General features: G+C 41.0%; 1 protein-coding gene across 1 annotated transcript in view; it reads right to left on the bottom strand.

Annotated features, from left to right (window-relative positions):
* The window catches only part of SHROOM2 (shroom family member 2), a 127,430-nt gene that overhangs the window by 25,739 nt on the left and 75,730 nt on the right, over positions 1 to 25,961 (bottom strand). The window contains exons 3-5 of the mRNA XM_014960176.1: positions 20,763 to 20,894; positions 12,884 to 15,533; positions 10,846 to 10,949 (exon numbers count right to left, since the gene is read on the bottom strand). Coding sequence (XP_014815662.1) covers positions 10,846 to 10,949; positions 12,884 to 15,533; positions 20,763 to 20,894 — 2,886 coding nt within the window. The remainder of the gene's footprint in view (positions 1 to 10,845; positions 10,950 to 12,883; positions 15,534 to 20,762; positions 20,895 to 25,961) is intronic.

The raw sequence follows: 25,961 nt of genomic DNA, 5'->3' as shown, positions 1-25,961 counted from the left end.
ACTTTAACCTTGATAAGTGAAGGCTTGGTCTGTATTGTATGTTACATCATCAGAAACTTCTGACCTCGGGGAAAAGATCTCGGAGACTTCAAAGCTTTTCCCTTCCCCCACCCCCACCCCCTGGATTTGGTTATTAAAAAAAGAAAAAAAAAAAAAAAGTGGTGCCTCAGTTGATGCTATCCACTAAGAAATCCATTGAAGCTTGTGTTTAGTGAATAGCTACGCTTAGGACCAGAAGAGAATACTTTGATCACTAGTCCACAGTGCTTTTTATAAATTCCTTGAACTCTTATTAAAGCTGCTACTTTAAGACCTTGGTACAAGACAGTCTTGACAGCTTTGTTTATTAAAAAAAAAAAAAAAAAAAAAAAAGATTTTAGAAGCCTTTTAATTTTTTAAGGGTTTTTCCTCTCATTTATGAAAATCGTGACCTGCATTTCAGCAACAACAGTTCCGTAAGTTTTAAATATTTAAAGCGATTTAAAAAGATCAGTGTGTTACTAGGCTCCTTTCTGAACAATGTTCAAATAACTAAGTCTTTAATTTTAAGGGGAGAGTCTTCATCAACAGCCCTCCAGCTTGAATTTTTTTGCATGCGTTGTGTGCACAGGCGGCTCTCTCTTGCAGGAGATTCTGCAGGGAAAGAACTAAACGCTTTCATGCTGCATGAGCAAATTACCACCCCCACGCTCCATCTTTAGAAACCAAAGGCACTGTGGCCTTCATCACAGCAAAGCTCAAGCTACTTTCAATTTTTCTACAAGAACACATTAAAGACTTAAAGAAACTGTGTATAAGGCTGCCTGATGTATTTAAAGATCATTTTAAAGATGACCACTTTCAGAGGAAAATGCTATTTAAACTACGCCTAACACCACATACAGAGGTTAGATATAAAGATACAGCACTGGTATTCTGTTAATCCCCTCCCCTAAGATTTTTCTCTCTCTCAAGGCTGTCTATTTGATTTCAAGATAGAGACTGGCTTCAGGAAAACTCATCTGTTTACATAACACAACACAACTGGTTAACAGACTGGAGCATGTCTGGCTGTCCCATGCAGACAAATGGAAGTTATAGCTGTTAACGTTTTAGCACAAAACTTTACTCAAATGTACTGGCATAAAGAGTCTCCTGTGTGACAGCAAATCACAATCCATGTTGCCTAAGGGCTTATAGCAGAAGGCGAACGTTTCACAGGGTGGCTTTGAGCACCAGAACACCATAAAGCCACTCCACAAGTTAGAAATATATGAACTGCTGCACTGAGGAGACAAATCAGTCACCTATTTCCAAAGATGCTTTTCATCAAGTAACTTGGGGGAAAATAAAATCTACAATACATCAGCATATGATGCTTTTATGAGTTTAACCACTGGAGACTATATCTTATATTATCTCTAATCTCCCTACTCAACTGTACTATTAAAATAACCACAAGAAGACAGCTGGATTTCAAGTGATGCAACAAAAACTTAGTCTTTAGATAGTTTTCCTTCTAATCCTCTTTCCAGGAAACGCACTAAAACCAAACCAGGACACAACAACAGATTAATGCTCACAAATTTATCTCTGTTTCTCTCTCCACAAACTTTTTTGTGTGCTGTTCCTCTTGCCCGCCCTCAATTTCAGTGCCTTCAGAATCACGACTAGGACTTCTCCCAGCTTCTCATGCTTGGCAACTCTTACCTTTTGGGGCAGGGGAGGAAACTTTCCATAAGATTCTAGAAACCACCCTCTGTTATTTCCTTTTACCAGACCACAGTGGCCTTGCACACCCTTAGCTGTCACTGCATGCACAGTGGAGAACACATATGCCAGTAGCAATTAAAAAGAACTTCACTCAGTAATAAGAAGCTGGAATTAGACAAAAGGGGGTATGTGAGGTGGCGCAGCTACCCTCAAGTTTAGAAACAGGGATTGAAAATTCACCTAACAAAGGTAAAGGGAGAAGCCACACTTTCAAGGGTGTGTGGGTAACGAGCAAATTGGATGGGGGAGAAACAAAACTATGTTACTGTAGCATACTGTAAACCAAGCACAGGCTTTGGAGACTGTCCAGCACCCATTTAATGAGATCCAGCATCTGCTGGTGAGCCAGAGCTGAGCATCACACCGACCTGCAGGACCTGCACCTGACAGCCGCTGGGCTGAGCACTGCTAGGAGTGTGAGGAATGGGAAAGCAATGGGGAGGAGCCTGCAAGGTCTGGAGATGAAAGTCTGCTGAATTGCAGGACTAACCCACTGAGTAATATGGAAAGAAATGAAGGATGCACTTACCAGTAGAGTATGGCAGAGGGAAAAGAGAAAATGAGATGTAACAGTGGTAGAAGGCATCTTCATTAGCGCTCTCATTTAGCCACAACCAATCCTAGATCCCAAAATCATGCAATCATAGAATAATTTGGGTTGGAAGGGACCTTTAAAGATCATCCAGTCCAACACCCCCTGCAATAAGCAGTGTCATCAGAGACTCATCTAACCTGACCTTGAATGTTTCCAGGGATGGTGCACCTTCCATCTCCCTGGGCAACCTGTGCCAGTGTTTCACCACCCCAGTGTAAAGAATTGCTTCCTTATATCTAATCTGAATCTGCCCTCTTTTAGTTTAAAACCGTTACCCCTCTTCCTATTGCAACAGGCCCTCAATGCACAATGCATTTGGGATGCTCTTGAAGAGCCACACATCTCTCAGCTCAACCAGCCTGAAAGTTTGAAAACGGACAACAGGAGCAAGAAAAAGACAATTTATCATGTAACCCCTGCCTTGATCCTGAGGTATGAGAAGAATCTGGTTCAAAACTTCACTACTTGAAGAGCTAGCCTGCGCCAGTGGCCATATGTATTTAGATTAATCATTCTTGAAAGATCAAGAATCCACACTGTGGTATTTAATTTTGAAAAGGGCATTTCCATACATGAGAGGAATATTTTTAAAAGGAACAAGCCAGCCAGATGGTATATAATGCTAAGAGATAACATGCAACAGAAGATACAACATGTGAAACTCAGAGAAAACCCATATCACCGACCAAAAACCCCAGACCACCACCTTTTTTCCTCCCCTCCCCACCCACTGTAAAGGCTGGATTAAACAGTAATTAAAAGGACATCCACCAGAGAACTGAAGTCCTATCCAAATGAGGAAAATCTAGAACTATTCTAGCAAAACAGATGTATAAACACAGTAAGGTTTAAAAAAAAGGAAAAAAAAAGAAAAGGAAAAAGAGGCTGAGGCACAAATTCTTAAAGATGTTAGGACAGAAAAAGGAGAAGAAAAAAAGAAAAAGCAATGTTTTTCCAAATGCAGGTATGTGCCAGGCAGATTATAGGGCTAAAAGTACAACAATAAGAATATGAAGAAAATAAGGCCACGGCAGAAAATCGACATGGACTCCCCGTGAGCAAAGAACAGCCTATGTGGGAATCCTCAGATGCTGTCCACCATTAAGTGGGTAGTCATGAGTTACCCAGACTACATGATAGTCACCTGAAACTCCCACAGGAGTGATGCACAACTACCTTCTCCTCTGATACGTGGGCAACTGTTTGAGCAAAGTGACACATCCATTGTTTTGGAGGGGAGAAGATGTGAGGGTGTTGAAGAGAGAGAATGAGAGAAAGAAAGCAAAAGTTAAAAACCAATATTAATTATGAATCTAGAACTTCAGAACCATAAACATCTAAATTAAGCAAACAGGTAGAAATTATATGAAGAGATTCAGCAGCTGCACTAACCAGCGTGTTAAACTGAGCAAGAATCACATGGGCTGTGCAGAAAAGCTGTGTCTCAGATGCATTACTGTTCTTATAGAGAGTCACTACAAGTGGACAAAAGTGATCTGCATGACAGAGACTATTTGAATTTTTAGCAGATTCTAAAAAAAAAAAAAAAAAAAAAATTAAAATTATCCTCACCAGAGGTTCTTAAAAGTTTGACTGCCATGGGACAAAGTCCTCAGTTGCATCATCACATGATTAAGAGAAGTAGTTAGATCTAGATGATTGACAAAAGGGGTGAAAAAGAAGGTGGCAACAGTTGCTGCTATGAGGAAATTGCTCTGAGTAATAAAGACACAAGCCAAAGATTTCCTATCATTGAGTGAACAGGCAATAAAACAACAGATGAAATTCAGATTTAATAAATGCGAAGTAACCCACAGGATAGCTTTTCTTATATCACAGCAACATATACAATGATGTATAACTGAAGGTACTGCTAAGCACAATTGAAAAGCTGGATTTCACAGGCTGTTCTATGATCACATAATCTTTGTACTCCACAGCAGTAAAAAAAAAGAAAAAAAGAAAAAAAGAAAGAAAAATGTCAATATAGAGGAAACATTATGACACTTTACAAATTCATAGCATACCCTAACATTGTTGCAGTTCTCCCACTGCTCCAAAAGGAACATATAAGAATGTGGAAAGACACAGAAGAAGAAAATGAGGATGGGCAAAGCCGTACAACAGCTTTCACAGAGTAGACATCCCACCCACCCCCTGCAGATTGATAAAATGGTTTGGGTTGGAAGGGACCTTAAAGATCATTTAGTTCTAACCCCCTTGCCATGGGCAGGGACACCTCCCAGTAGACCAGGTTGCTCAAAGCCCCATCCAGCCTGGCCTTGAACACTTCCAGGAATGGGGCATACACAACTTCTCTGGCAGCCTGTTCATGTCTCACCACCCTCACAGGAAAGAATTTCTTTCTAGTATCTAATCGAAATCTTCCTTCTTTCAATTTAAAAGCATTACCCCTTGTCCTATCGCTACACTCTCCAACAAAGAGTCCCTCCCCATCTCTTCTGTGGGCTCCCTTCAGGTACTGGAAGGCCATTATAAGTCTCCCTGGAGGCTTCTCTTCTCCAGGTTGAACAACCCCAACTCTTTCAGCCTGTCTTCATAGGAGAGGTGCTCCAGCCCTCTGATCATTTTCCTGGACCCCCACTAGACCCATTCCAACAGGTCCGTGTCTTTCTTGTGCTGAGGACACCAAAGCTGGACACAGTACTCCAGGTGGGGTCTCACAAGAGCGCAGTCGAGGGGCAGAATGGCCTCCTGCAACCTGGTGCTTTTCCTCACATCACATCAGCACAAAAAGCTACAGATGTCAAAAGTTGATGTGGGCCCAAAACCAGTTAGACACTTTTATGAAAGAAAAATTCATCAGGGGGCTGTTAAACACAAATACTTAGGATTGCACCTCTTTGTTACAGGTCAGCAGAGGCTGGGTAACGATACCCAGCAGCGTGGCTCCATGTTTGCCTTGGTTTTGTTTTCTCCGAGCATCTGCTATTTTTCAGTCAGAGAAAGGAAACCTGCTTAGGTAGACCTTTGGCCTGTTCTAGCACAGCTGTTCTTAAGAATCAACTTCCACCAACTTCCTTCATGTATCAGTGATTCCAGGTTACACTATCTCAAAGCATGATATTTATTTAGCTTTTACTAGACAGTCACATACACTACTACACTGGAAAGATGTAGTGATTTATGGCAATGAAACTTCCACTAATTACAAGTATTTACAGAAATTTAAGGAAGATAAAAGGTGACAGAGGGCTCCTAATACATGAACAGATGCTGCTGGATTCTCTCTCTTTTGTTGCCTCTATATGCGTGGAAAGAGCCACAGAAGTGTTTTCCCAGTTTCAGAGTATAAACTTTAAAACAGCCCAAGACTCTACTGGATCATCCATTAGTCCTTATGATACATACAAAAAAGTAGTGTCACAGATGCATTAACAACCCGTATCGTATGATAAAGAAATGGTAATCTAAATAGAAAGGGCTTCAGCAGCTCATGTTTTTCAAGTCTTTGCTAACAGCCAAGAGCCTGTGAGGATGCGCGTTGGCTCTCCTGCACTTCCTTCAGATGATGAAAAATAGCCAACACACAACTCAATGGAAAGGGGAAACTGCAATTTATTTTTAACTTCATGCAAGAAGGCATTTTCAGAAGTAAATCTATTACCATTAGGAATTCAGGTATCTGAAGCATTACTTCAACCAAACTGGTACGGTCTGGCTACATGAAAAGCATGTCTTCTTCTCCATTTCACTGAATAATTAATCTCCCTCACAAAAAGAGCACTTAAACCTTTATAACAGTCCTTATTATACTTAAATTGATTTTAAAAAGAGGACACTTCATTTTATAAGCTCTTGAATAAAATGAATGTAGGAATTGTCAGCACACTGCACATTAGATAAAAAAAAATATGATTGTGCCTATTTATAATTTGTTTTCTACAAAACACTAGTTAGGTAATTCTATACTTAGCAAATTGATAGGAAATACTTCTTTTCCTTAGAAGAATTTACATGAAGAATGACAACAGCTGTAGGTGAAGTGTAAAACAGACAACTTAGACCTCTTTTGCACCATAAAATATTGAAGCTTGTTAATACATGCAAGAAATGTTTGCCAAAGCAATTTTTCACTGATTTGTAAGGAAGTAGTTGAACAAGATCATACTACTTCTTCCTTAAGAGAAAAAGGGAGGAGGGTGAAAACGTTTTGCTTATATAGCTCTGGTGATGTCTTGATAAGTCCTACAATAACTGAGGCACGCTCATCCTGAGATATTCATTCAGGAAAAACTTCTCAAAGTTGACTCTAACAAAATGTATAAATAAATAAAGGACATAAGTTTAAAATCAGTATGTGATGAAATGCCTGCAAGCAGAGTTCTGCTTAACTATTAAGCAAATGGCCTTTTCACTACATATAAAAATAAAATCCACTTCAAGTCTCGCATTTCGATACCTAAGTTCCCGGTTAAGTAGACACTAACACTGTATACTACTACTACAATACTTTTTCTGACAGCACAGTAAAACCTGCAAAATACAGAACTTGAAATTACTGGAGTTGTAAAAAACTACTCAGTTCCTAAGAATATTTCCAATGTCTAATTTATTTTGCAATGTCTAATTGGCACCCTTTATCATTGTAAACATCAGAAACTAATTTGTCCAAATGTGTATTGTGGATTGTTTTTTTTGCCCTCTGCTATTTATTCTTTACAGATATGTAGCTCCAACCCCTATAATGGTCACAAAACAAGTTCAGAGAAATAATTATCAAAACACACATATATGTTTTGTGTGTGTACATATATATACACAAACATCCACATATGCTTGACATATATAAACACATAAATAAATGGAGTATTACCCATTCGTAAATTCTTTTCCATCTGACTCAATTCAGAAGACATAAGATTATTCACATTCCTGTGCTGCTGAAGGTCCTCCTTCTTCCTCGCACAATTATTTGCTGTTGTTCCACCTGGTGAGTGTGGAGGCTACATATTCACCAGCTCTTGAAAAATCAGTTTCCTTATGAAGTGCCTAATAATGAACTTGGGAACCTCTCCACAGGCTCCTGTTTCTGGCTTGTCAAAGATTCTTTAGAACATCAAACTTGGGCACTTAGGTCAACTTTGGCATCAAGAAATTACTTTGACTTTGGTTTTGTATGGTAAATGATGTTCCTCTGTCTTCAAGAGCTAAGATAGGAGCAGCTACTAAGGTATGAAAGAACTAAAAGAAACATCTTACAGTGTTTAATTAGAGTGAGTCATGCTGTCGCCCTACACTTGACACGCACATGCTCTTGTACTTGACACCTATTAAATGTTAAAAGATTTTCTGTGACCTGTGATCTCCTAACTCCTTTTTCATTTTTTAAAATTATGTAATTTTCACCAATATTGCAGAAACACATTGATAGAGATACAAGTCAAACGTTCTTAGAAAGTAAGTAAAAGTATTGGCTGTGAACATCTCTAGTAGATGGTAATCTTAAGAATTATATCATAAAGCACTATTCTTTTGACGCAGACTGACTTTTACGTGTGCCGAGTCATCCTGCAGAAAGGCACAGACTATAGGCCAGAGCACACATTTCCATCCATCTAACCTTTTGAAGGGCTATGTTGGTTTAGAAATTGTGGAGACTTCTGTAGGGAAGTTAATGATACAACCACCATATGTCATTTGACAAATACAGAAAGAGAACCATGTTTAAAGGACAGACATTACATCTGTAAAAAGCTAAGCTTTTGTAACCAATTTGAAATACAAAGAGTAGCATGATTAAAAACAAAAAAAAGCACCAAGTTTTGTTTTACAGATCAGCAGACTCACATAACACTTTTAAAGCAGTCCTAAAGTTAAAAACATATTTAGAATCACATCAAGCTTCAGTATAAAAATTTTCAGCTCATGTCAGATGACTGTTTGCAGGCCCATAAGTTCATAACAGGAGTGGCTTGGTTCCTGCATGAGAGATGATAAATGACTACTATGGATCACCACTTTCTGTTCTTATATAAATAATACTCCCAGCTATTAAATACTGCAATTCGGAAGAACATGTTGTAGCTTTTCTAAAAGGGGAGATGAAACAACCTGAATTCATTGGAAGCATTCAGTAATCTCAGAGGGGAAAAATACAGCCCAAAGATGAAAGGAGGTCACAAATTATCTTCATCAACTTTAAAAAACCCTCAACTTTCTGAAGTAATGTCAATTTAGGTTTTGCAACTGTGTACTAAAAAAAGAGCACCAAAAAAACCCCTGAACCTGAAAATGAACCAGCAGCAAAAAGCCCAGGAGAAAACAAACTGCTTATCAAGCATGGTTTTTTTCTTTCCCACTTTTTAACTATTTGCTGCTACAATGCTCCAACCCTTTTTCATTCTAGATTCAGTGTATTAAAAAGACTCATATTTCTCCTGAAAATAATCAGGGAAGTTGTAACGGTAGAATTGGACAGTCTCTAACCCAGAGGAGGCACCCATGGACTCCAGAGCTGCCTTTCATCTTGGGTCCCTGCACATCTAACCCCGACAAATGCTGAAGGGCTGCTTCTGCATCCAACATGGTCATGCTGGCTTTGGTATCACACACAGGCCTCTGTAGCACAAAATAAGGGCCACTGGTAACATAATCCAAACCCAAATTTTCAAAGAAAATATTAAGTATGACCACAAGGAAGACCTTAGGTTTGGTTTCATACTCACGTCCTAGAATATACCATGGATTAGGTAGATTTGCTAGCCGTTTGCGGATGGCTAGCTTTTAAAAGTAGGAAACTGCTGCCTTTAGGGCAGCTCAAAAATCATAAAATCAATTCATGTCATGATGAGTCCAGTTCCTTTTGTGCACAGAACTCCTTGTTAAAAAAAGACCACATGGGAATACATATTCTTTCCCATAGGACAGCCATTCATCATCATGCAGTGGTAGTTGACAACAGAGGAATTAAATGGCCAAACGAGATTTTATTTAGTTTTTTTTGAATGCAGAAGACATATAAGCCCTCTACATAACACAAGTGTTGAGGGAAAGACTGCGAAAGAGACCATTTTACAAAACCTCCCATAATGTGGTGAAATGGCCAAACAATACATCTGAAATAGTATGTCAAAACAGGCTTTGGCTTGGGGAAAAAAAAAAAAAAGAGTTATTGCAGCTGGTGCCCAGTCATGTGATTTTCATGGATTCCGTGATTATAAAGCAAGAATTGTGCTGCACAAACACTGCTAAAACGCTGGCGTAGGAGTATTATTCACATGCTTTTGTGACCAGGGTTCAGTACTGGTGGATGGAAATCATTTTACTTGTCCAGAGATGCTGTCTGCCTACAGAAGCACGTCTGCTGCCGGCTGATTGTGCTGCCGCCTCCCCCTCTCCCTCCCTCCCTCCCTCCCCTCCTTCCCTTCCTTCCCTCCAGCCCTGTCTCCCCTCCACACGCGTGCGCACACGGGCGCACACATTCACACCCTCATGGGCTATTCATTTTGAAATCACTACGGAAAGTACAAAGGGCTACAAAAGAATTAGAAAAATAGCAGATGGTCTCTTCAGCTGGGCCGTAAGCAACGCAAAATATAACCACTGTAAGACCATAAATAAATACTGATTTTTTACAAGCTTTTGCAGTCATGACTAGAGTGTGTTTGCTACAGTTCATCATTTTCTCTCCCCTTGAGAGATTAATACCACATACAGAACTGAAGAAAGCCCGTAGAAATTATTCTTCCTGTACATGTGTTTCTTCTGGTACAAAACCTGGAGCTATCAGACCTGGTGATAGCAGTGTGTGCACAATCTGTGTTCAGCTGCCACACGCCACTGAACAGCCGCAGTATCAGCGACCGCTGCAATCACTGCTTACATTACATCGTTTCCAACAAACTGCGGGCCAGGAGGAGGGCACCCTCCCACACGCCAGGCACTTAAGGGTTTTAACTGCACGGGGCATACTGTGAAAGGGGTCTAAAAATATTGTATAGTTTAATTAAAACATGAATTAACAAAGAAGAGCAGAGCTGCTCAAGTGGGAAAACAACTTCTGGTGGCTTCTGCTCATGTACTGCATTCTGTACAGGCACAAGTAGAGAAAAATCCCATTTACAGCACTGCTGTCTTCCAGTAGCATAACGTCTTTGCCAAGGATAATACTGGATAACTCTTTTGGGAAACAAGCATTCCCTCCCTGCCCTCCCCCTGCCAAAAACCTGTAACTGATAAATATGAAAAATATCTGAATCATTTCATGCACACAAATAAGAATCATCTGGGCCCAAATAAACTTTAACGCACTTGACAATTTATTTAAGCTCACCCTAAAGTCCCCATAAATTTCAGTCCCAACGTTAATTATATCATGCACATAGAAGTATGTGGGGAAAAGGAAAGAAGCAAGGGAAAAGGCATTGCAAAAACTCTGAAATCGTCATAGCAAAGCTTCCAGTTTGGGTCAGGAAAAGATCTAATCAGAGTTGTCATAAGAAATCTCTTAAAGCCAGAAATTAAGAAATACTTACCTTACAGCACAGTTCCTTTCATCCAGATTGTTAACTTTAGAGAAAATACGCTCCCCATCTTCCTTTAAATCCTCTGCTTGCCTCCTCACTTCAACTGAGACTTCCTAAAAGTGGTTTACAGCACAAGTAAGACACCAAGTCATCATGTTTCAAACTCCCTGAAAAATCTATGATTATGGAACCTCTTATTTGTGGGTTTGCTCTGTTTGAATATACATGAAGTCAACAGCATAGCATGTCTTAAGCTTGTTTGGTTTTAAGTGGTACAGTATGCTATGTGACCTCTTGCGCAGCACTACCGACCTGGCTGCGCTCAAGTTACTGCTCTAATTTGCTGATCTACAGAAGAGCTTAACATTAAATAAACCTTTGCAACTTCTACTTAGCAAAGACCGAAAAAACAAATGCGGCAAAGAAGTTACAGAACAGTCACTTACATTTTAGAAGAGGCAAGTACGCACCAGCTTTTGAATCCCTGAGCGTGTACTTTAGTTTCTCAGTAAAACACACAACACTGCTGTTCCAGAATTTTATTATCTCACTATCTTCAAACAACCACACCCAAGCATAGCTTTGCATTACAAACACTGAACCTACAGGAAATTTAATTGCGCATTAGCACTGGAATCATCTGAATCATATATGCGAAACACCATCTTTATTTACTTCAGTCTGTTGTAAGCACCTTCAATGCACTTATCACCATATTTTCCAGGTGCCTAAACAGGTGTCTGCTTTTTGCCCCAGGAGGCCAATACTGAACTTAAAGGCACTGACTAATAAACCAGAAATGCATACATGGAATAGATTATGTGATGATTTTTCTGCTGGGTAGGCAATTATTTAATAATTTAGCTAATTTAATTTTCAAAATAACTTCCAGGTGAATATTTCCAGTGCTTGGAATCTCTACCCTAGTAAATTACCCACACAGGTAAGTCTACATGGAGACAAAATAACTTTTGCAAAACTTAGAGACAAGAAACTTAAAGAGTCCACAACTTCTAGAGATCAAAATACTTTGTTTCTTTTTGAGCTATTCCCATTCTACTCCCTGTATATACGCACAAAGGTGCTGTGTGGATGTGTATGTATGCACACATGCAATCCTGTTAGCAAGGGGGGGAAAAAAGGAAGAAATAATCTACAGCTGCATTGCCTCAATACTTTTCTTGCATGAGGTGAAGTTCAGCACAGGTTGAACACACTAGGACTCCTTATACAGATCAGGCAATCTTGTAGCAGCTCGAACAACATCTTTTAACCAGAGAACTTGAGAGACTTGGTTTCTCTGTTTACCTCCCCTGCCACCTGCCAACCATTCCCTGGACCTGCTCAGTTAAAAGTTAACTTAATATTTACTCGCAAGTTGAATGGACAATTGGCATCTCTCAAAGGAATAAATTTATACATGCTACATCAAGCAAACTGACATAAAATAAAACACTAGGTTTCATTTGTTGCTGAAGTGTAGCTTTAACAATAACAAGCATATTTTTCTTCATCTCTAAACTTTATTAGATAGAAGTTTTGTCCTATGTAGCTCTTGCAAGTTTAGAAGAAAAGAGGAAAATCCACAGAAAATTATTAGACCATTAACAATTGGACAAAAGGAGGTATTATTTTCCCTTGGAACTTTTTTCTTTATAGTTTCAGAGAACTGCAAGCCTTAAAATGGGGAAGGTAGCTACTCCAATGAAGAAACAACTCTGGGTGATCCTCCTATACCTCTAGTGTAAAAAAGTGGATCCTATCAAAACAACCAGGTTGTTGTCTTCCATCCATCCACAATACACAAGAAATTACTTGATCCAATTGATTTTTGCTATATTCAATTCCTGTGCAATACAAACTTTGACCTTCTTCATCGTACCTGAGAGCTATCTATAACAATTATTCCCTTACTGACAAAAGGCAAAGACCACACTACATTGTGTTCCTAAACTGGAAATTTTCGTAAAAGTTACGTGTTCCCCCTCCACCACTCCCCTGCCCCCTCCCCAGGCAATTTAAAGGATGATGTAAAAGACACTTGTACCTGTTTGTAGAAATCAGTAGAAGGGGATGATCTAGACCTCTCATGGGTGTACTGGGGTTTCTCATGCTGTTCGTGGCCTGCATCAAGGATATTATCGGCTGAGTGGTACCTTCCTGAGCTCCTCGGCTCTGTCGGCTTCCGCTGCTCCTTCCACGATGCCTGGTACTCCGCAAAGGTTCCCAGCCGCTGCGGCTGCTCAGATTTCACAATCCTATCAGCAGTCTTATTGCTGCTACTGTGCTGGACGCTATCTTTTGAAGCACGTGCAGTTTCAAGTCCAATAGAGGCTGCCCGACCTCTTCTCTCATACCATGACTCTTCTCCCTCTTGTCCACCATGAGTTTTCCTATCCGGCCTCTCAGGCTGTCCCTCACCTAGACTCTGGGGAGCTGGTTTCTGTGCCAGTTTCCTATAGGCAGGCTTACTTGTTTCTTCAAAAAATTTCCACCTGTCTGCAAACGAGCCCAGGGCTTCTTCAGATGTGTTTGGACGGCAATGAGCATGGCACTCATCCTCTGACATCCCCACCTCATTCATCTTCTCCGGTTCAGAGTAAGACTTCAGTTTTTGCTCTGTTGTGAACCTCTTCCTGGCTCCAATGCGAGAAACGTGATGAGTGCCACTCCCTGCAGGGTTCGGTTTAGCTTGTGTAGCCTCGAGGAATCCAGATGCATCTTCAGAAACCAAAGCCAATAACGAAGAGTTGTAACTACCAGTTTTCCGCTCGGGTGACCTGGGGAGATACTCAACAGGGCTGGGCTCCAAGTCCCGCCGTTTGAAGGATGTCGCCCTCAGAACCCTGGCCTGTGCTTCCTTGAGGTGATCTTTGTAGGTGCTGGTAAAGTTGGTGTCTGGGGACGGGGTGACATTTTCCACTGAATCTGGCTTCCAGGTCTCATTGGACTCCTCTGTTTCAGATGACCCTACTAATGTAGCAGTGCTTCTGCTTTTCTGCAGCTTTGCTCTTCTCATTTGGATCTCATTTCTCAGGGTTGTTGCAAAACGATCACTCCTTCGTGCCTGTTTAGACAGGTGAGTGTCAAATGGGGCCTGTCGCTCTGTTACCAGTTCTGGGCTGTTGTCAGACTGCTTTTTCCCTTCCTGAGCTAAAGAGTGCAACATTGGGGTCTTCTGAGGAGAAATCTTGCTACTCTCATCTTTACCCCACCTAAAATCTTTCTGAGCAGATCTGTTTTCAGTGGTAAGGACACAGCCTTTTACATACTCCTGTTGACCGTACCTAGTTTCACTTTCCTCAGAGCTGCTCTCAAGGCTTTTCTTTTGTCCAGACTTTTCAGTATGATTGTTTTTTTTAGCTGCTTCTACTACAGGACACCTCGCATCCCCCTCCCTGTCCGCTGGGTAATGACTACTGTTCTCACACCCTTTCAGTGAAGATTCAACGGATTGTTGAGGTAGATAGTATTTTGGTTTTTGGACCATAGTGACAACAGCAGGATTTTCGTGAGGTCCAAGCGACGCATCGGTTCCCACTACAGGTTTCCAGCTGTCGTCCTTGAGTTGCAGTGGCTTTGAGCTTCCCTGAGCAGGCTGTTTTGCTGTCACGCAGTAATAGCGACTCTGTCCAGTGTTGTCCACCTTCTGTTCAGCAGCACTGTTCGAAGCAGAGGAATTGCTGAGCACACCGGCTTGGTTGGGACTGTAGCTGTGGAAATGATCTGCAGGTAACTCCTGAATGCCACTATAGGACAGATAATGTTGCTGATCTTTTGGCGCAGCTAAGATCCTTGCATTGTGATAAAAAGTGCTCTCATCGCTGTACTGGTGCTGGTGGTGGTAACTGTAAGCAGGCTGTGCAAACCGAACATCGGTGCTGGAGAAGGATGACTGCAGTCTGTTCACAGGTCCTGCATTACTATTGTACCTTTCACCAGTTGAAGAAAAAGTGTGTTCTGAACTGAGATCAGATTTATAATTTGAGCTGCTGACCCTCCTGTCACACGCTCTGGAGGGTCGCCACTGCTGCTCCACAGTTTCCAAGTTCCAGTCACTCCTGGGCTGAGACCGGTTCAGGGCTGGAAAGTGCTGCGTGCTGGCACCTTCCGAGTACACAGGGCCGTGGGCTTTCTCATGGCCTTTGGTAGCAGCAAAACTGTCACTACGAAGAGGTGGAGGTGGCGGGGGAGGAGACGAAGACTTCTTCTTATCAGGAACATACCAGACAGGTCCAAAACTGGATCTTCCAGAGCTAGCGAGCTTGCCATCAGGGTGTTCCTCTATTCTAGGACTTTTGTTGTTCTCGTATTGGATGGGAGCTGGCAAATAGCCAGGTTTGTCCTCTATCCCACTGTTGTCATTCAAGAACTGGCCAGGCTTGTTTCCATGCTTAGCAGTCTCCCAGTGGCCTACTTTGTACAGCATATTCTCTGTTGAAGAAGTGTCTGCATTGGATAGAGTGTGGTCAGGGGTGCTAGAACTCGTGGAGAAAGACCCGTAAGCTGAATCCCGCTTACTTTGGCTCCCTAGATGATCAATGCTACTATTAGACCTTGCAGAAGAAAGCCTTCCATACTGGGCTACTTGTGGAGTGTGGTCCCAGCTGTCCATACTTCCCAAAGAGCTGAATTGGTCAGAAGCGCGATGTAGACTTGACTGATCCCACGAATTTGACAGGTCATGAGAAGAACAACTACAGTAGGAAACAAAGAAAAGCCCCAGCATAAGTATACCGGTCAAAAAATGCCACAACACAATTATAAATATGTAGCCACCAATTTTACTACCATTGTTTTAAGATCTATCTGTGTAGCAGTTACTCAAGACGAACAATCTAATGAAATTGGAAGTTTGAACACAAAGCCAGAGCGTTATCTTTATACTCTGCCACCAATTCAAAGCTTGAAACCCTAATAACTAACTAAACTTCCTTCTGTAAGTTTACCAATAAGAAACAAACATTTATCTCCTTGAAGGCTCCTCTCTCCCTCTACAAATTGTTGATTTTGCTGACTTTACTTTTACACAAATTTAGTTTGATCTCCATTAGCTCCCTCTCTCGGAGGGCAAGCACCAACTTATTTTTCAGCTTATTTTCCAGGCACCCCCATTCTTTCAGCTCTCAAACTCACGTACTTCCCCTGTTCATCTTTTGCAATCTCACTCCAATCTTCTTTAGTCTATAAAGTTATTCCCTTGTCCCGCTTATCTAAACCTCCCCATTCATTTAACATTTTCATTTCTAAACAAAGGTTTGCTAAAAACATTTGCCTCAAATGCCACCATTTGAGCTCCGAGCTTCCACATGGACCTTTGTCCATGTGGTTTCAAACCACTCTCAGGTTTGAATTCTCAATTCCACCCTGTTCCACAACACTGACAGGAAAACGTCAGGAGGAGATGCCAGAACAACATAAGCTCTGCATGGCCAAAACTAAACTTCTGACCTCTTTTCAAGAATCCTTACTGCCACCAGTTCCTCTCTGTCACTCTTTCCTCTATAGTAACATCTTTGACACTGTACTTTTGCCTAGGACACTTTCAAAATCTTGCCACTTCTGTTGTTTTCCTACTTCATCAGTTTTGCTCTGGTTTCTTTCTTTTCTTCTGTGTCTTTCACAGCACCCACCTCCTGTCAATCCAGCACACTGCCAAGATGATAGTCTTTCCAATTATTCTCATCACATCTCCCTGTTTGAACTTCCCTGGCAGCTCCTCCTGCTTTTATATACCAAATTGAAATTCTTGCCCTTGCATGCAAAGCCCCTTGGTAGAAATCCCAGAATTATTCCACTTCCCTGTAGCTATAATTATATGAAGCATCTATCAAATCTTGTGCAGTAAAGAAACCTGTGAAAGCTACCAATGAAATTAGATTAGTCCACATAAAAAATACGAAGAGTGATATAGATCTTTTTTTCTGTCAAAAATATTGCAAAGTTCAACTAAACATTTCTTTGGAATTCAGTATTAACATGAGAATTGCTTCCCCACCCCCCTTTACTGTAACCTTTGTAACTTTTTTCATACAACGTGGTCAAAAGCAATTTGTGTGAAATAAGAGAAGGTATACTTTGTGTTTATTTTCTAAAAGCATGTTATTAACAAGATACACTAGCATCGGTCTCATCTTGTGGGTTTTTTATTCTTTCATTCTTTTATTTTCAGCATTTTAAAATACCTTGTTGAATACTTAAAAAGGTCTTAATTTCTTCGTAGGCAGATACCTTGGCTCATGTAAAAAGTGTCTTGGTCATTATTAGGATCTCCCCTGTTAATGAAGAACGTAAGCCAAATGCTGCTATGACATGCTGATATTTTCTCTCCTTTTCAGCACCAAGGAGATACTTGGCATCAACTGAAATAAAGATGACGCTTGTGCAGGAAAGCCTCAATTTACAAGTCTCATGTAGATCTGCTGGTATCTAATGCGAAGCAGAGATCATCAGTGTAAGAGGTTCAAAGCCCTGCTAAAAAACTCCTAATGGAAATTTAGCAGATGCAGCAAAAGCTTCAAAGAAATGACAGGAAAGTTTCTGATAGTGTGTTACTGGAAAGCATGGCCACTTCCTCTGGTCCTTAACTGCAGGACAATCCTTCCATGAATCCTGACATGAAAGAGAGCTCAAAAGCTATTTTCTCTGCCTATCTGTCTCTCAACAGCTTTTTTAGAGCTGCTGGTCAGTCTGGCAGGTGAAATCCAGGAAATAATCTACTAATAACAGCCTTGGCCACTTTGGCCAACAAGCACCGCACCCAAACCTGGGGCATGAGTTTCTGCTTCTGGGCCCTCCCAGAAATGACATCATCTCAGTAAATCAGACCACATTCAGACCGCATGGGATTACAGACCAAATGTATCTGACCATAATTGCTCCAAAAACTCAGTTTAAACAGCTTTGTCAAAGCATAGTTGCCTCACACCCACACCTGTAAGGCCAGAACAAAGTAGAAGAGGTTGTTGCTTGTAACTGCACACCCAGGGCATGTGGAAAAAAAAATAAAATTATAAGGTCTTCTATCATAGTATATCCTACTGGAAGAAAATGCAGGGTTTAAACTTTCAGCAACTTATGATAGTTCATATCTACACCTCCCAGAAAAGTGCACTCAGCCTTAGTCTAGGGTGTGCTAGGAAAAAAAACTGCATCCATGTTGTCAGGGTATGACTTCTGTGAAAAAGACAGCAGAAGACTCACAGAAGAATCACAGAGGGAAATTAAGGTACCAAATACTTACAAGGTCTAACTCTTTAACCTTGCATGAGAGTCACCTAGACCTAGCCTAGTGCTCCCAAGACAGTTTACAGTTTTTGAATGGAAGTCACATGATAAAACAACACACATATAGTGGTGGATGTGGAGATCTGGGCTCCAGAACTACCCTCTCTCCTATCTACATTGATATGGTCTCTTCTGGGCTGACCGTCTTCCTCGAGCTTCGTGCACCTTCTCAAAGGTCCAAATTCAGTAGGCTGGCAAAAAACTCCCCCCAAAACCAACAACACTTCTTCCTGGGCCTTCTTCCTACCAAAACCAAATCAAATTACCTATAGCTAAATGTAGCTATGGACAATCTTCAGACTGTTGCTTTTTCCAGGTGTGCACCAACACCCAAAACCCAGGTATACCTGCTTGGAAGACAGCAAAAGCATCTCTCCCCCTGATTGAACTCTCCATGTTTTACAAATGATTTAGTCATCACACTCACAGACAGAATGCACGCAGGCACACTCAGAAGATATTTTAGGCTCTGAATACCAATTTCAGATGCTTAGCTCAAGGAAGGACAAGAAATAGCAGAAATAGCCTTGGGATGGGATTAATGGGCTAGAAATATACTCTCCTGGGACTATTTCTATTATCCCCTTGCGTACTGATTGCTACATGTCCTGTTCAGCTTGGTGCTTGACTTTGTTTTGTGATTTGTACTTTGAAAGTGGGGAACCTCTGAAGCTGCTCACCTTCTCTTTTTGCAGATGAGCAAGCCCAAAGAAGCCCCACAACTGGGATCCTCCTTGGGCAGATGCTCTGGAAATGCTGAGTCTCCAGCAGCCACGCTCTGAAGGCAGCTCCTTCACTGGAACTGTCTCGGGCAACAGACACCAGGACTGACAGGTGACCCAAACACATCACCTTCCAGGGGGGCAGCACAGGCAGCCAAAGAGTTCAGGATGGCAGTGCTCTGGGAATCCTGGTATTAGACTGTGCTAAAGTCCCTAAAATCTTTCAGCAGCATCTCAAGAAGCAGAATTAGCCCTTTAAATTAATACTGATGTCTGCCAGCATTGCTGATACTTCTGATACGTAGGGGGAAACGATTGCTCTATTCCCCTCCTCCTTTTCCCACAATTTCCTGCCTAAAGTTCATTTCAAACTGGCCTTGAGCCAAATTAATATTTTTTTTCTTCTTTAAATATTGTGATTCATCTAGTTCCTATGAAATCACACTTTGAGACATGAGTCCTGTAATATTTTACATTTACAAGGTACAAGGACAACCATCAGGAAGAACAGGAAGCCTATATTGATTTACAGCTCCGTCAGAAGCCTGGGTAGACTGAAGTAGAAATATTCCTGAGATAGTATTGCCACTAGGAACTCTAAAAAGTTTTTAGAGATTTCTGAACTTTGTTTCTATGTACAAGGACTTTTTCTGTCTTCCAACCTAAATATTTAATTCAGCCCATCTACATGAAATTTAAGTACAAACTCAGTGTATTTACAGTTTTTTTTTACACTCAGTGTATTTTACACTGTTTATCAGTGTAAAACAGTAACGATTATAATCAAGGATTTGAGGAATATTATGTGCTAAAACTTCTGCTAAAGAAGTATTACAAAATGCATTTTTAAACCCCTTTATGTCTAAATGTTAACATTCATATTTTATTCAAGGAGAGATAGCAAAGCGGAGCGTTTCTAAAGAAAACATGATGTAAAAATGATTGTAAAAATGACATGGAAAAAACCCCACACTTAAAGTATGAATGCTCTTCTGTTTTAACTACTACAATAAATTAACATCAAGAAGTAATGATGGAGAATGTACAGCAGTAAGTATAGAAAACACAAGCCTACTTTCCAAATTGGGATTGAGTACCAGACTCATTTTCTTTACTGCTCAGTGTAACTATGGCCCAATGGGAACCGAGAAGAAAAAAAAGAGACAAAAGAAAAAAAAAAAAACAAACACAAAATAACAAAAAACCTTTATGAAAATGCTGAAGAATGTCACCTACGATCAGAAAACAAACAAGAAGCTGTAACCAGACACAAACAGGCATTACCTAAAAGTTTAAAGTTTCACAACTACAAGTGCACGGGCCCCAACCTTTCTCCCCTAGTGCTAAATGAGACCTAACAAATATTAAGGTACTTTAAACGGAGAGTGAAAGTCATTGGTCTTATTACCTCTCCACACAAGCAAGAGCACAACTGTAGGAAAGATCAGATTACAGAAACTGTTTAACTAATAAAACCAGTAAAACCTTCCAACAGGAAAACATTCTGCACCCTCCTTCAGCAAAAGGCTTTTTAATAGCCTGAAAGAGCGTTTTGCAATTTCACTTCAGTTATGTTGATTTTGATGGTTTCTTTTCGCTTACCAAGGCTTAGGATTTTGCACCAGTGAACACCGAAAGGAAAGGCAGAGCAAGAAACATAACCTTAGGAGTGCCTTTAAAGCTAGTTTCTTACCTTGCAGTCACCTGTACATGTCACATACTGTTTCTGAAATCCACTCATCCATGTGCCAAACTTCCCACGCTGCCCCTTCACGTGTTGAAAGGACAGGCAAGCACTAAGGACGCGCAACACAACCATCCTGCGTCCGTGGCTTTAAAAAACACTCAATGTCATGACCTACATTATTATTGTCTCGCTGTTGGAGCTTAATGCCTGTAACTTAAGCAGGGACTCACCTTGCATGATAGCGCGAGTGCCAGGACGCGCAGGCATTGGAGGAGGAAAGGTGTGACGTGGCCGTCTCGGGTTGACTTTCTGTGAATTTGGTGGCGTGCCAGGAGTGAGGCCTGCAGGCTAGGTCATTTCTTCTGAAAACGAGAGAGGCAGAGCGTGTGAGTTTCAGGCAAACGGTCCAGTAAGGTGACGGGCAGCAAAAAAACCCCACAAACCCCTACCAAACGCTATAGTCAAAATCTAGTCAAATTCTATACAGATAGGACAGGGGCAGAATGACTTTAAATGACAGCGGATGAGGCAACTTTCTACATGCATGCCAGTTTTGAAAAGACATCAACATTTCTTTAAAACGCTTGAGATTCAGTGAAGTGTCAATACTCTCCACGGTCTGCGCTTGCGTGTTTTTTGCTTTTGGGTTGTTTTTTTTGCTTTTGTTTTAGTCTTATTTATTTTGGCGGTGAGGTGGCTTTTACGAAGGGTGGAGACGGGCAAACAAATTTTCAAGTACCTGACACATATCCATACTGAGACTTATGGCTCTTTTACAACATGTCATTGGTACAGCAGGGCTTTGGCAAGGTTTTATTGTAGGTACGTGCTTATAGGAGGAGGCGGGAAGAAAAGAGTTACTGACAGGAAGGAATAAAGCCCTGTACATTGTTCCATACAAGTTAGTAAGAGTGATGTAACTAATCATTTTAACTCCAGCCAAGTTCTGCTCCAGCTCTTGAAACCTTTAGCACCCCAGGTATGCAGGAGCTTTTTGTTTGTTTTTTGGGGTTTTTGGCTTTTAAAGAATACCTCAAAAATAGTTCAGCAATTCAAAGCCCCTGAATATCTACTTAGATATCCTCTCCAAACTTAACTGAAGAGATTCCCTCTAAGAGGCACAACAATAAGTTGTTAGAGCTTCGTAAACTGCAAAACTTTCTGCAAAACTGCATTACACTCCTCTGCCCCTTCCTTCAGTTCAGGAATTAGTAACAACAGCTTGCAGTTCCTCCCAAGGACTTGCTGTTTGCAACACCTCTCAGCACTCAGGAAATAAGTGCACTCCTTTTCCCCAGTGTTAAATAATCCTTCTGGGTGGAATTCAGCTACTTCTGTTTCACTGAGCAGATGCCAAGCACGGGCCATTTGTCTAGACCCTCTCAGTCACCTGGGAAGGAAGCAGGAACTTCTTGAAGGTAATTCATCCTGCCCTTCTCTTTGCCTCATCTGGGAGGAAGCATCATTTAAAATTTAGACAAGGTACAGGGCGAGACAAATCCCAGCCTTCCAAGCCACAGTCTGAAACAAAGGCTTACAGGATCTTAGCTCCTGAGCACTTTTTTTGATGCACTTATGTATTTATGAAGTTTATTGCTGCAAGGTTAAGTAATTTGTCTAAGCTACAAAGAAATTCACTAGGCTGCGAAAGTGTTCCCTTTTTTCATCTTGAACTCTAAAGGCAGTTCTACATCTTTTTACTCATTCACTCTTTTAATAAATTTGGGTTACCAGACAGCTACTAGATTTAGAGAACAAAACCAAAGCTCATTATAAACCCAGTATCTTCAAAACAGGTCAAATTTGAGTACACAGCTTTTTGCAGCACATTCAGGAAGATCTGATGAATTCAAGGATGAATTGCCTTTCCAAAATCTGCATGCGAGACTACAAAAGGAAAATAATAATTCTACAGGGAAGCTGTAATTTCGCTAAGAAGTGTAGCATCATTACTGTCACTAAAAAAAGAAGTAATTGTTTCCATAAACAAAAGCCTACTCTTCCCAGCATGACAAAAGAGAAAACAGTGAAGCAGAGCATCACTGTGTTGTTCTTTCTTGGTAGAATATGAAAATCTGAGAGCGAGTGGAAGAGCCCAAATACTCTCAGTGCAAACAAGTGCAAGAGATTCTGCTCAGCCACCCAATGTTGGGGTCCTTGTGTACTTTAAGGGCCCCAAGCCTGGGTTCAGGTATGGGGAAAAAAATCGTTCCACTGTTCAGCTGTTTCCCCACAGTTCACCTCTAAGGCACTGATACCAGTTCAGCAAACCACAGACACCTATTTAGGCAAATTCAATAGACCTCCTAGGCATCCATTCAGCAAAAGGGCTCATCTATTACGAGACAATTACTTTTCTATGATGTACCACTAAGGAAACACAAGACTATAAAGATAGCACAATACAGGCAATGTTTGGAGTGTGAGGAAACGAAGGTTAGGAAAGAGGACTTTTGTGATGGTTTGCTATGGGTTTGGCAAATGGTAGGGGAATTCGATCACTGGGAAGGAAGAAAAGGGATGCACTTGTAAAGTCAGTACTGTACCTCATGGAACTTCTCAAGATCTTCATAAGATAATTTCTCGCCACATGAACATCATTTTCAGATGGCATTTTCTGTGCTACAATATCCACCACCACTTTCATCTTCCTGAGCAGCCAAGCAAGGGGAGGAACAGACTGGACTGAGTTGTGACATGAGGCAAGTCAAGTGGACAAGAACTTCTAAGTTCTGTTTCGTTTTTTTTTTTTTTTTTAATTTTTGGACATGTATATTTTGAGAGGTTCTTTTTTTTTTTATAAAGACATAATAGTCTGAACAGTCTAAAAATATTGGTGGGATACCTGGAGGGTGTATGACATAGACACCTGCTTTTGTTGATTTTTTTTTTTTTTTTTTAATTTCTGGACATGTATATTTTGAGAGGTTCTTTTTTTTTTTATAAAGACATAATAGTCTGAACAGTCTAAAAATATTGGTGGGATACCTGGAGGGTGTATGACATAGACACCTGCTTTTGTTGAAGTCCACGACATGACTAAACACTAAATTACTGTGCATAGACAACAATGTTTTCTGATAGAGTCTCACCATTTAATTACATTTACTATTTCCTGCATTTCAGGAAACCAATTTTTCTAACAATGAGTGGAGCACAGCATGAGTATTGATTCCAAAACTCAGTACAAATGGGTAGGACTGGAAAGAAAAGATTAGAAGACTAAACACAGGAATATTTTGCAGGCAACTAAAGATGCTGGAAGCTGAGCATTTATATTCTAATGTAATACCTCTGTATTAATTTTGAGTGACAGAATGAGATCATCTGAACCTACAACCCAGAAAACCTCTAGCATTAATGGAAGCATTAATAAAAGCATTTCACCGAGAGTGTCTTTCTACCAGTGCTTTTACAAAAGCTGCTGGAAGGAAAAAGCTGATAAGCTTTGAAGATACGATACAAAGGGAAAAAACAATTTCTATTGACTATAAGCAATCCGTTAGATAGTGGTCTCAATAACATGTATGTGCAAATACTTTAGCAATGAAGCAACCTTTCCAATGCAGCTTTTTGAGAATAAATCTGTTATTTTATAGTTACTGCTTGGAAGTCATTAAGAAAGACATTCTGAATTTCACGGGATATAGAGATTACACATACTGGCTTATATTGCTACAGCAATACTGAGGAGGGGGAAGAGAGAAAATGTACTTCCTTGACGAGGAAAAAAAAAAAAAGAAACTGGACAAGCAGATTTATCTATAAAACAACAACAGAAGTCAGAAAAAAACCTTAAAAATTAGAAGTAGACAAGAAATTTAATAAAGTAACTCAACTACCTCAGCATACAACAAAAATATCAATGAATATGAGCCATTTCCTCTGTTTTCAGACATGTTTTAAATTCCTGTAGGTACCGTTCAGATATAAGGCCTGCAGATACAACAACAGAGGTGTGTATTTCCCCATCCCTCAAGAGAATTTCTGTTTTATCCCCATCCACCGAAGAGCACTCTTGCTGTGACCCTACCATACCCGCTTTTACATTTGGAGTCCCAAAGCAAAAGGAGGACAGGTGGTTCCAGGGACCTGCATCCAGGTGGGAAGCCATCGCTAGGATTTATTTGCCTGTTAATGTTTTGTTCCAGCCCTCTGCTGAATAAACAAAGAGGGAAGGCCTGACTGCTGGCTCATGTGTAAGCATAAAGCTGCAAATCTTTTCACTGCAAGTAGCAGCAGCTACACATGACAGAAGCTGTGTTCCTGAAAGACAAAACTGGCTTTTCACCCCCCTCATTCACCTCATTACTGGCCCCTTCTGTTTAGCTCAAAGGAGTGTTTTTAATACTGGCAGTGCTGAAAGACACTCTGACCCATCTCAAGAACCAGGTAATGAGCAGTTCCCCTACAGAGATTTTTCAGGTAGAACCTTGGAAATGTGAAAACATTCCCAAAGGAATGGAAATGTGAAAACATTGAGCAACCTGCCCTAGCAGGAGGTGTCCCTGCCCGTGGCAGGGGGGTTGGAACTCCATGATCTTTAAGGTCCCTTCCAACTCTAACCGTTCTGTGATTCTAAAACCAACTGAGAGCCATCCTGATGAGGCATTTTAACCAGGACTGCCCAGCTACTTCCCTTTTTAAAGGCTATCTTCTGCTATTTCACGTCCTTATGTTCCGCCGCCTCCGCCCGCCCAGTCCCGGGGGGACGCTCCCTGCCACCAGCAGCTCGCTCAAATCAGCTCCTCATCCTCCGTATTTAGGGTGCCCCACGGCACGGCTGAGCAGAAGAGGGGATGTGGTGCCCGTCCTTGGGAGGACAAGGCTTCCCGCTGCTCACCTGGCGTCAGCCGCCAGCCACCGCCAAGCTGCAGCTACTCACAGGGGTCTCAAGTAACCATAAGAAATAACCTCGTCACTGGGTCTCCTTCCAAAAATAGTTCAATGTGTTTCTCCCTGCAGACTGTGAAGACCTCACCCAACTGCCTCACCTGGGAGTTCATCTTTAGAACAGCGTAATTTTTTTTCTAAAAAGAAACAAAAATCTAAAATTGCTATCTGAACAAATTAATTTTATTTTGAACAAGCACTTATTTACTCACAGTATCTTCTTTCTTCTTATCCTCCCTTCATATAGACAAACAACATTCCTTTCTGCAGAGCACTGAAGGTGTCATCACCTTCCACAGACAAAGACATGAGGTGTTTTTTTCTCTCTCAGGCTTCCAACTCTAACCGTTCTGTGATTCTAAAACCAACTGAGAGCCATCCTGATGAGGCATTTTAACCAGGACTGCCCAGCTACTTCCCTTTTTAAAGGCTATCTTCTGCTATTTCACGTCCTTATGTTGCCCGAAACGTGCCGATCTATCTGATTACCTTTCACCTTAAACCTAAGCAATTATTCAAAACGACTGAGCTCGTCT

This window comes from Calidris pugnax, unplaced genomic scaffold (genome assembly GCF_001431845.1).
Source record: "Calidris pugnax isolate Ruff unplaced genomic scaffold, ASM143184v1 scaffold188, whole genome shotgun sequence".
Taxonomy (NCBI): Eukaryota; Metazoa; Chordata; class Aves; order Charadriiformes; family Scolopacidae; genus Calidris; species Calidris pugnax.
Note: the sequence above shows the minus strand (reverse complement) of the source record. Positions and strands in the feature narration are given on the sequence as shown.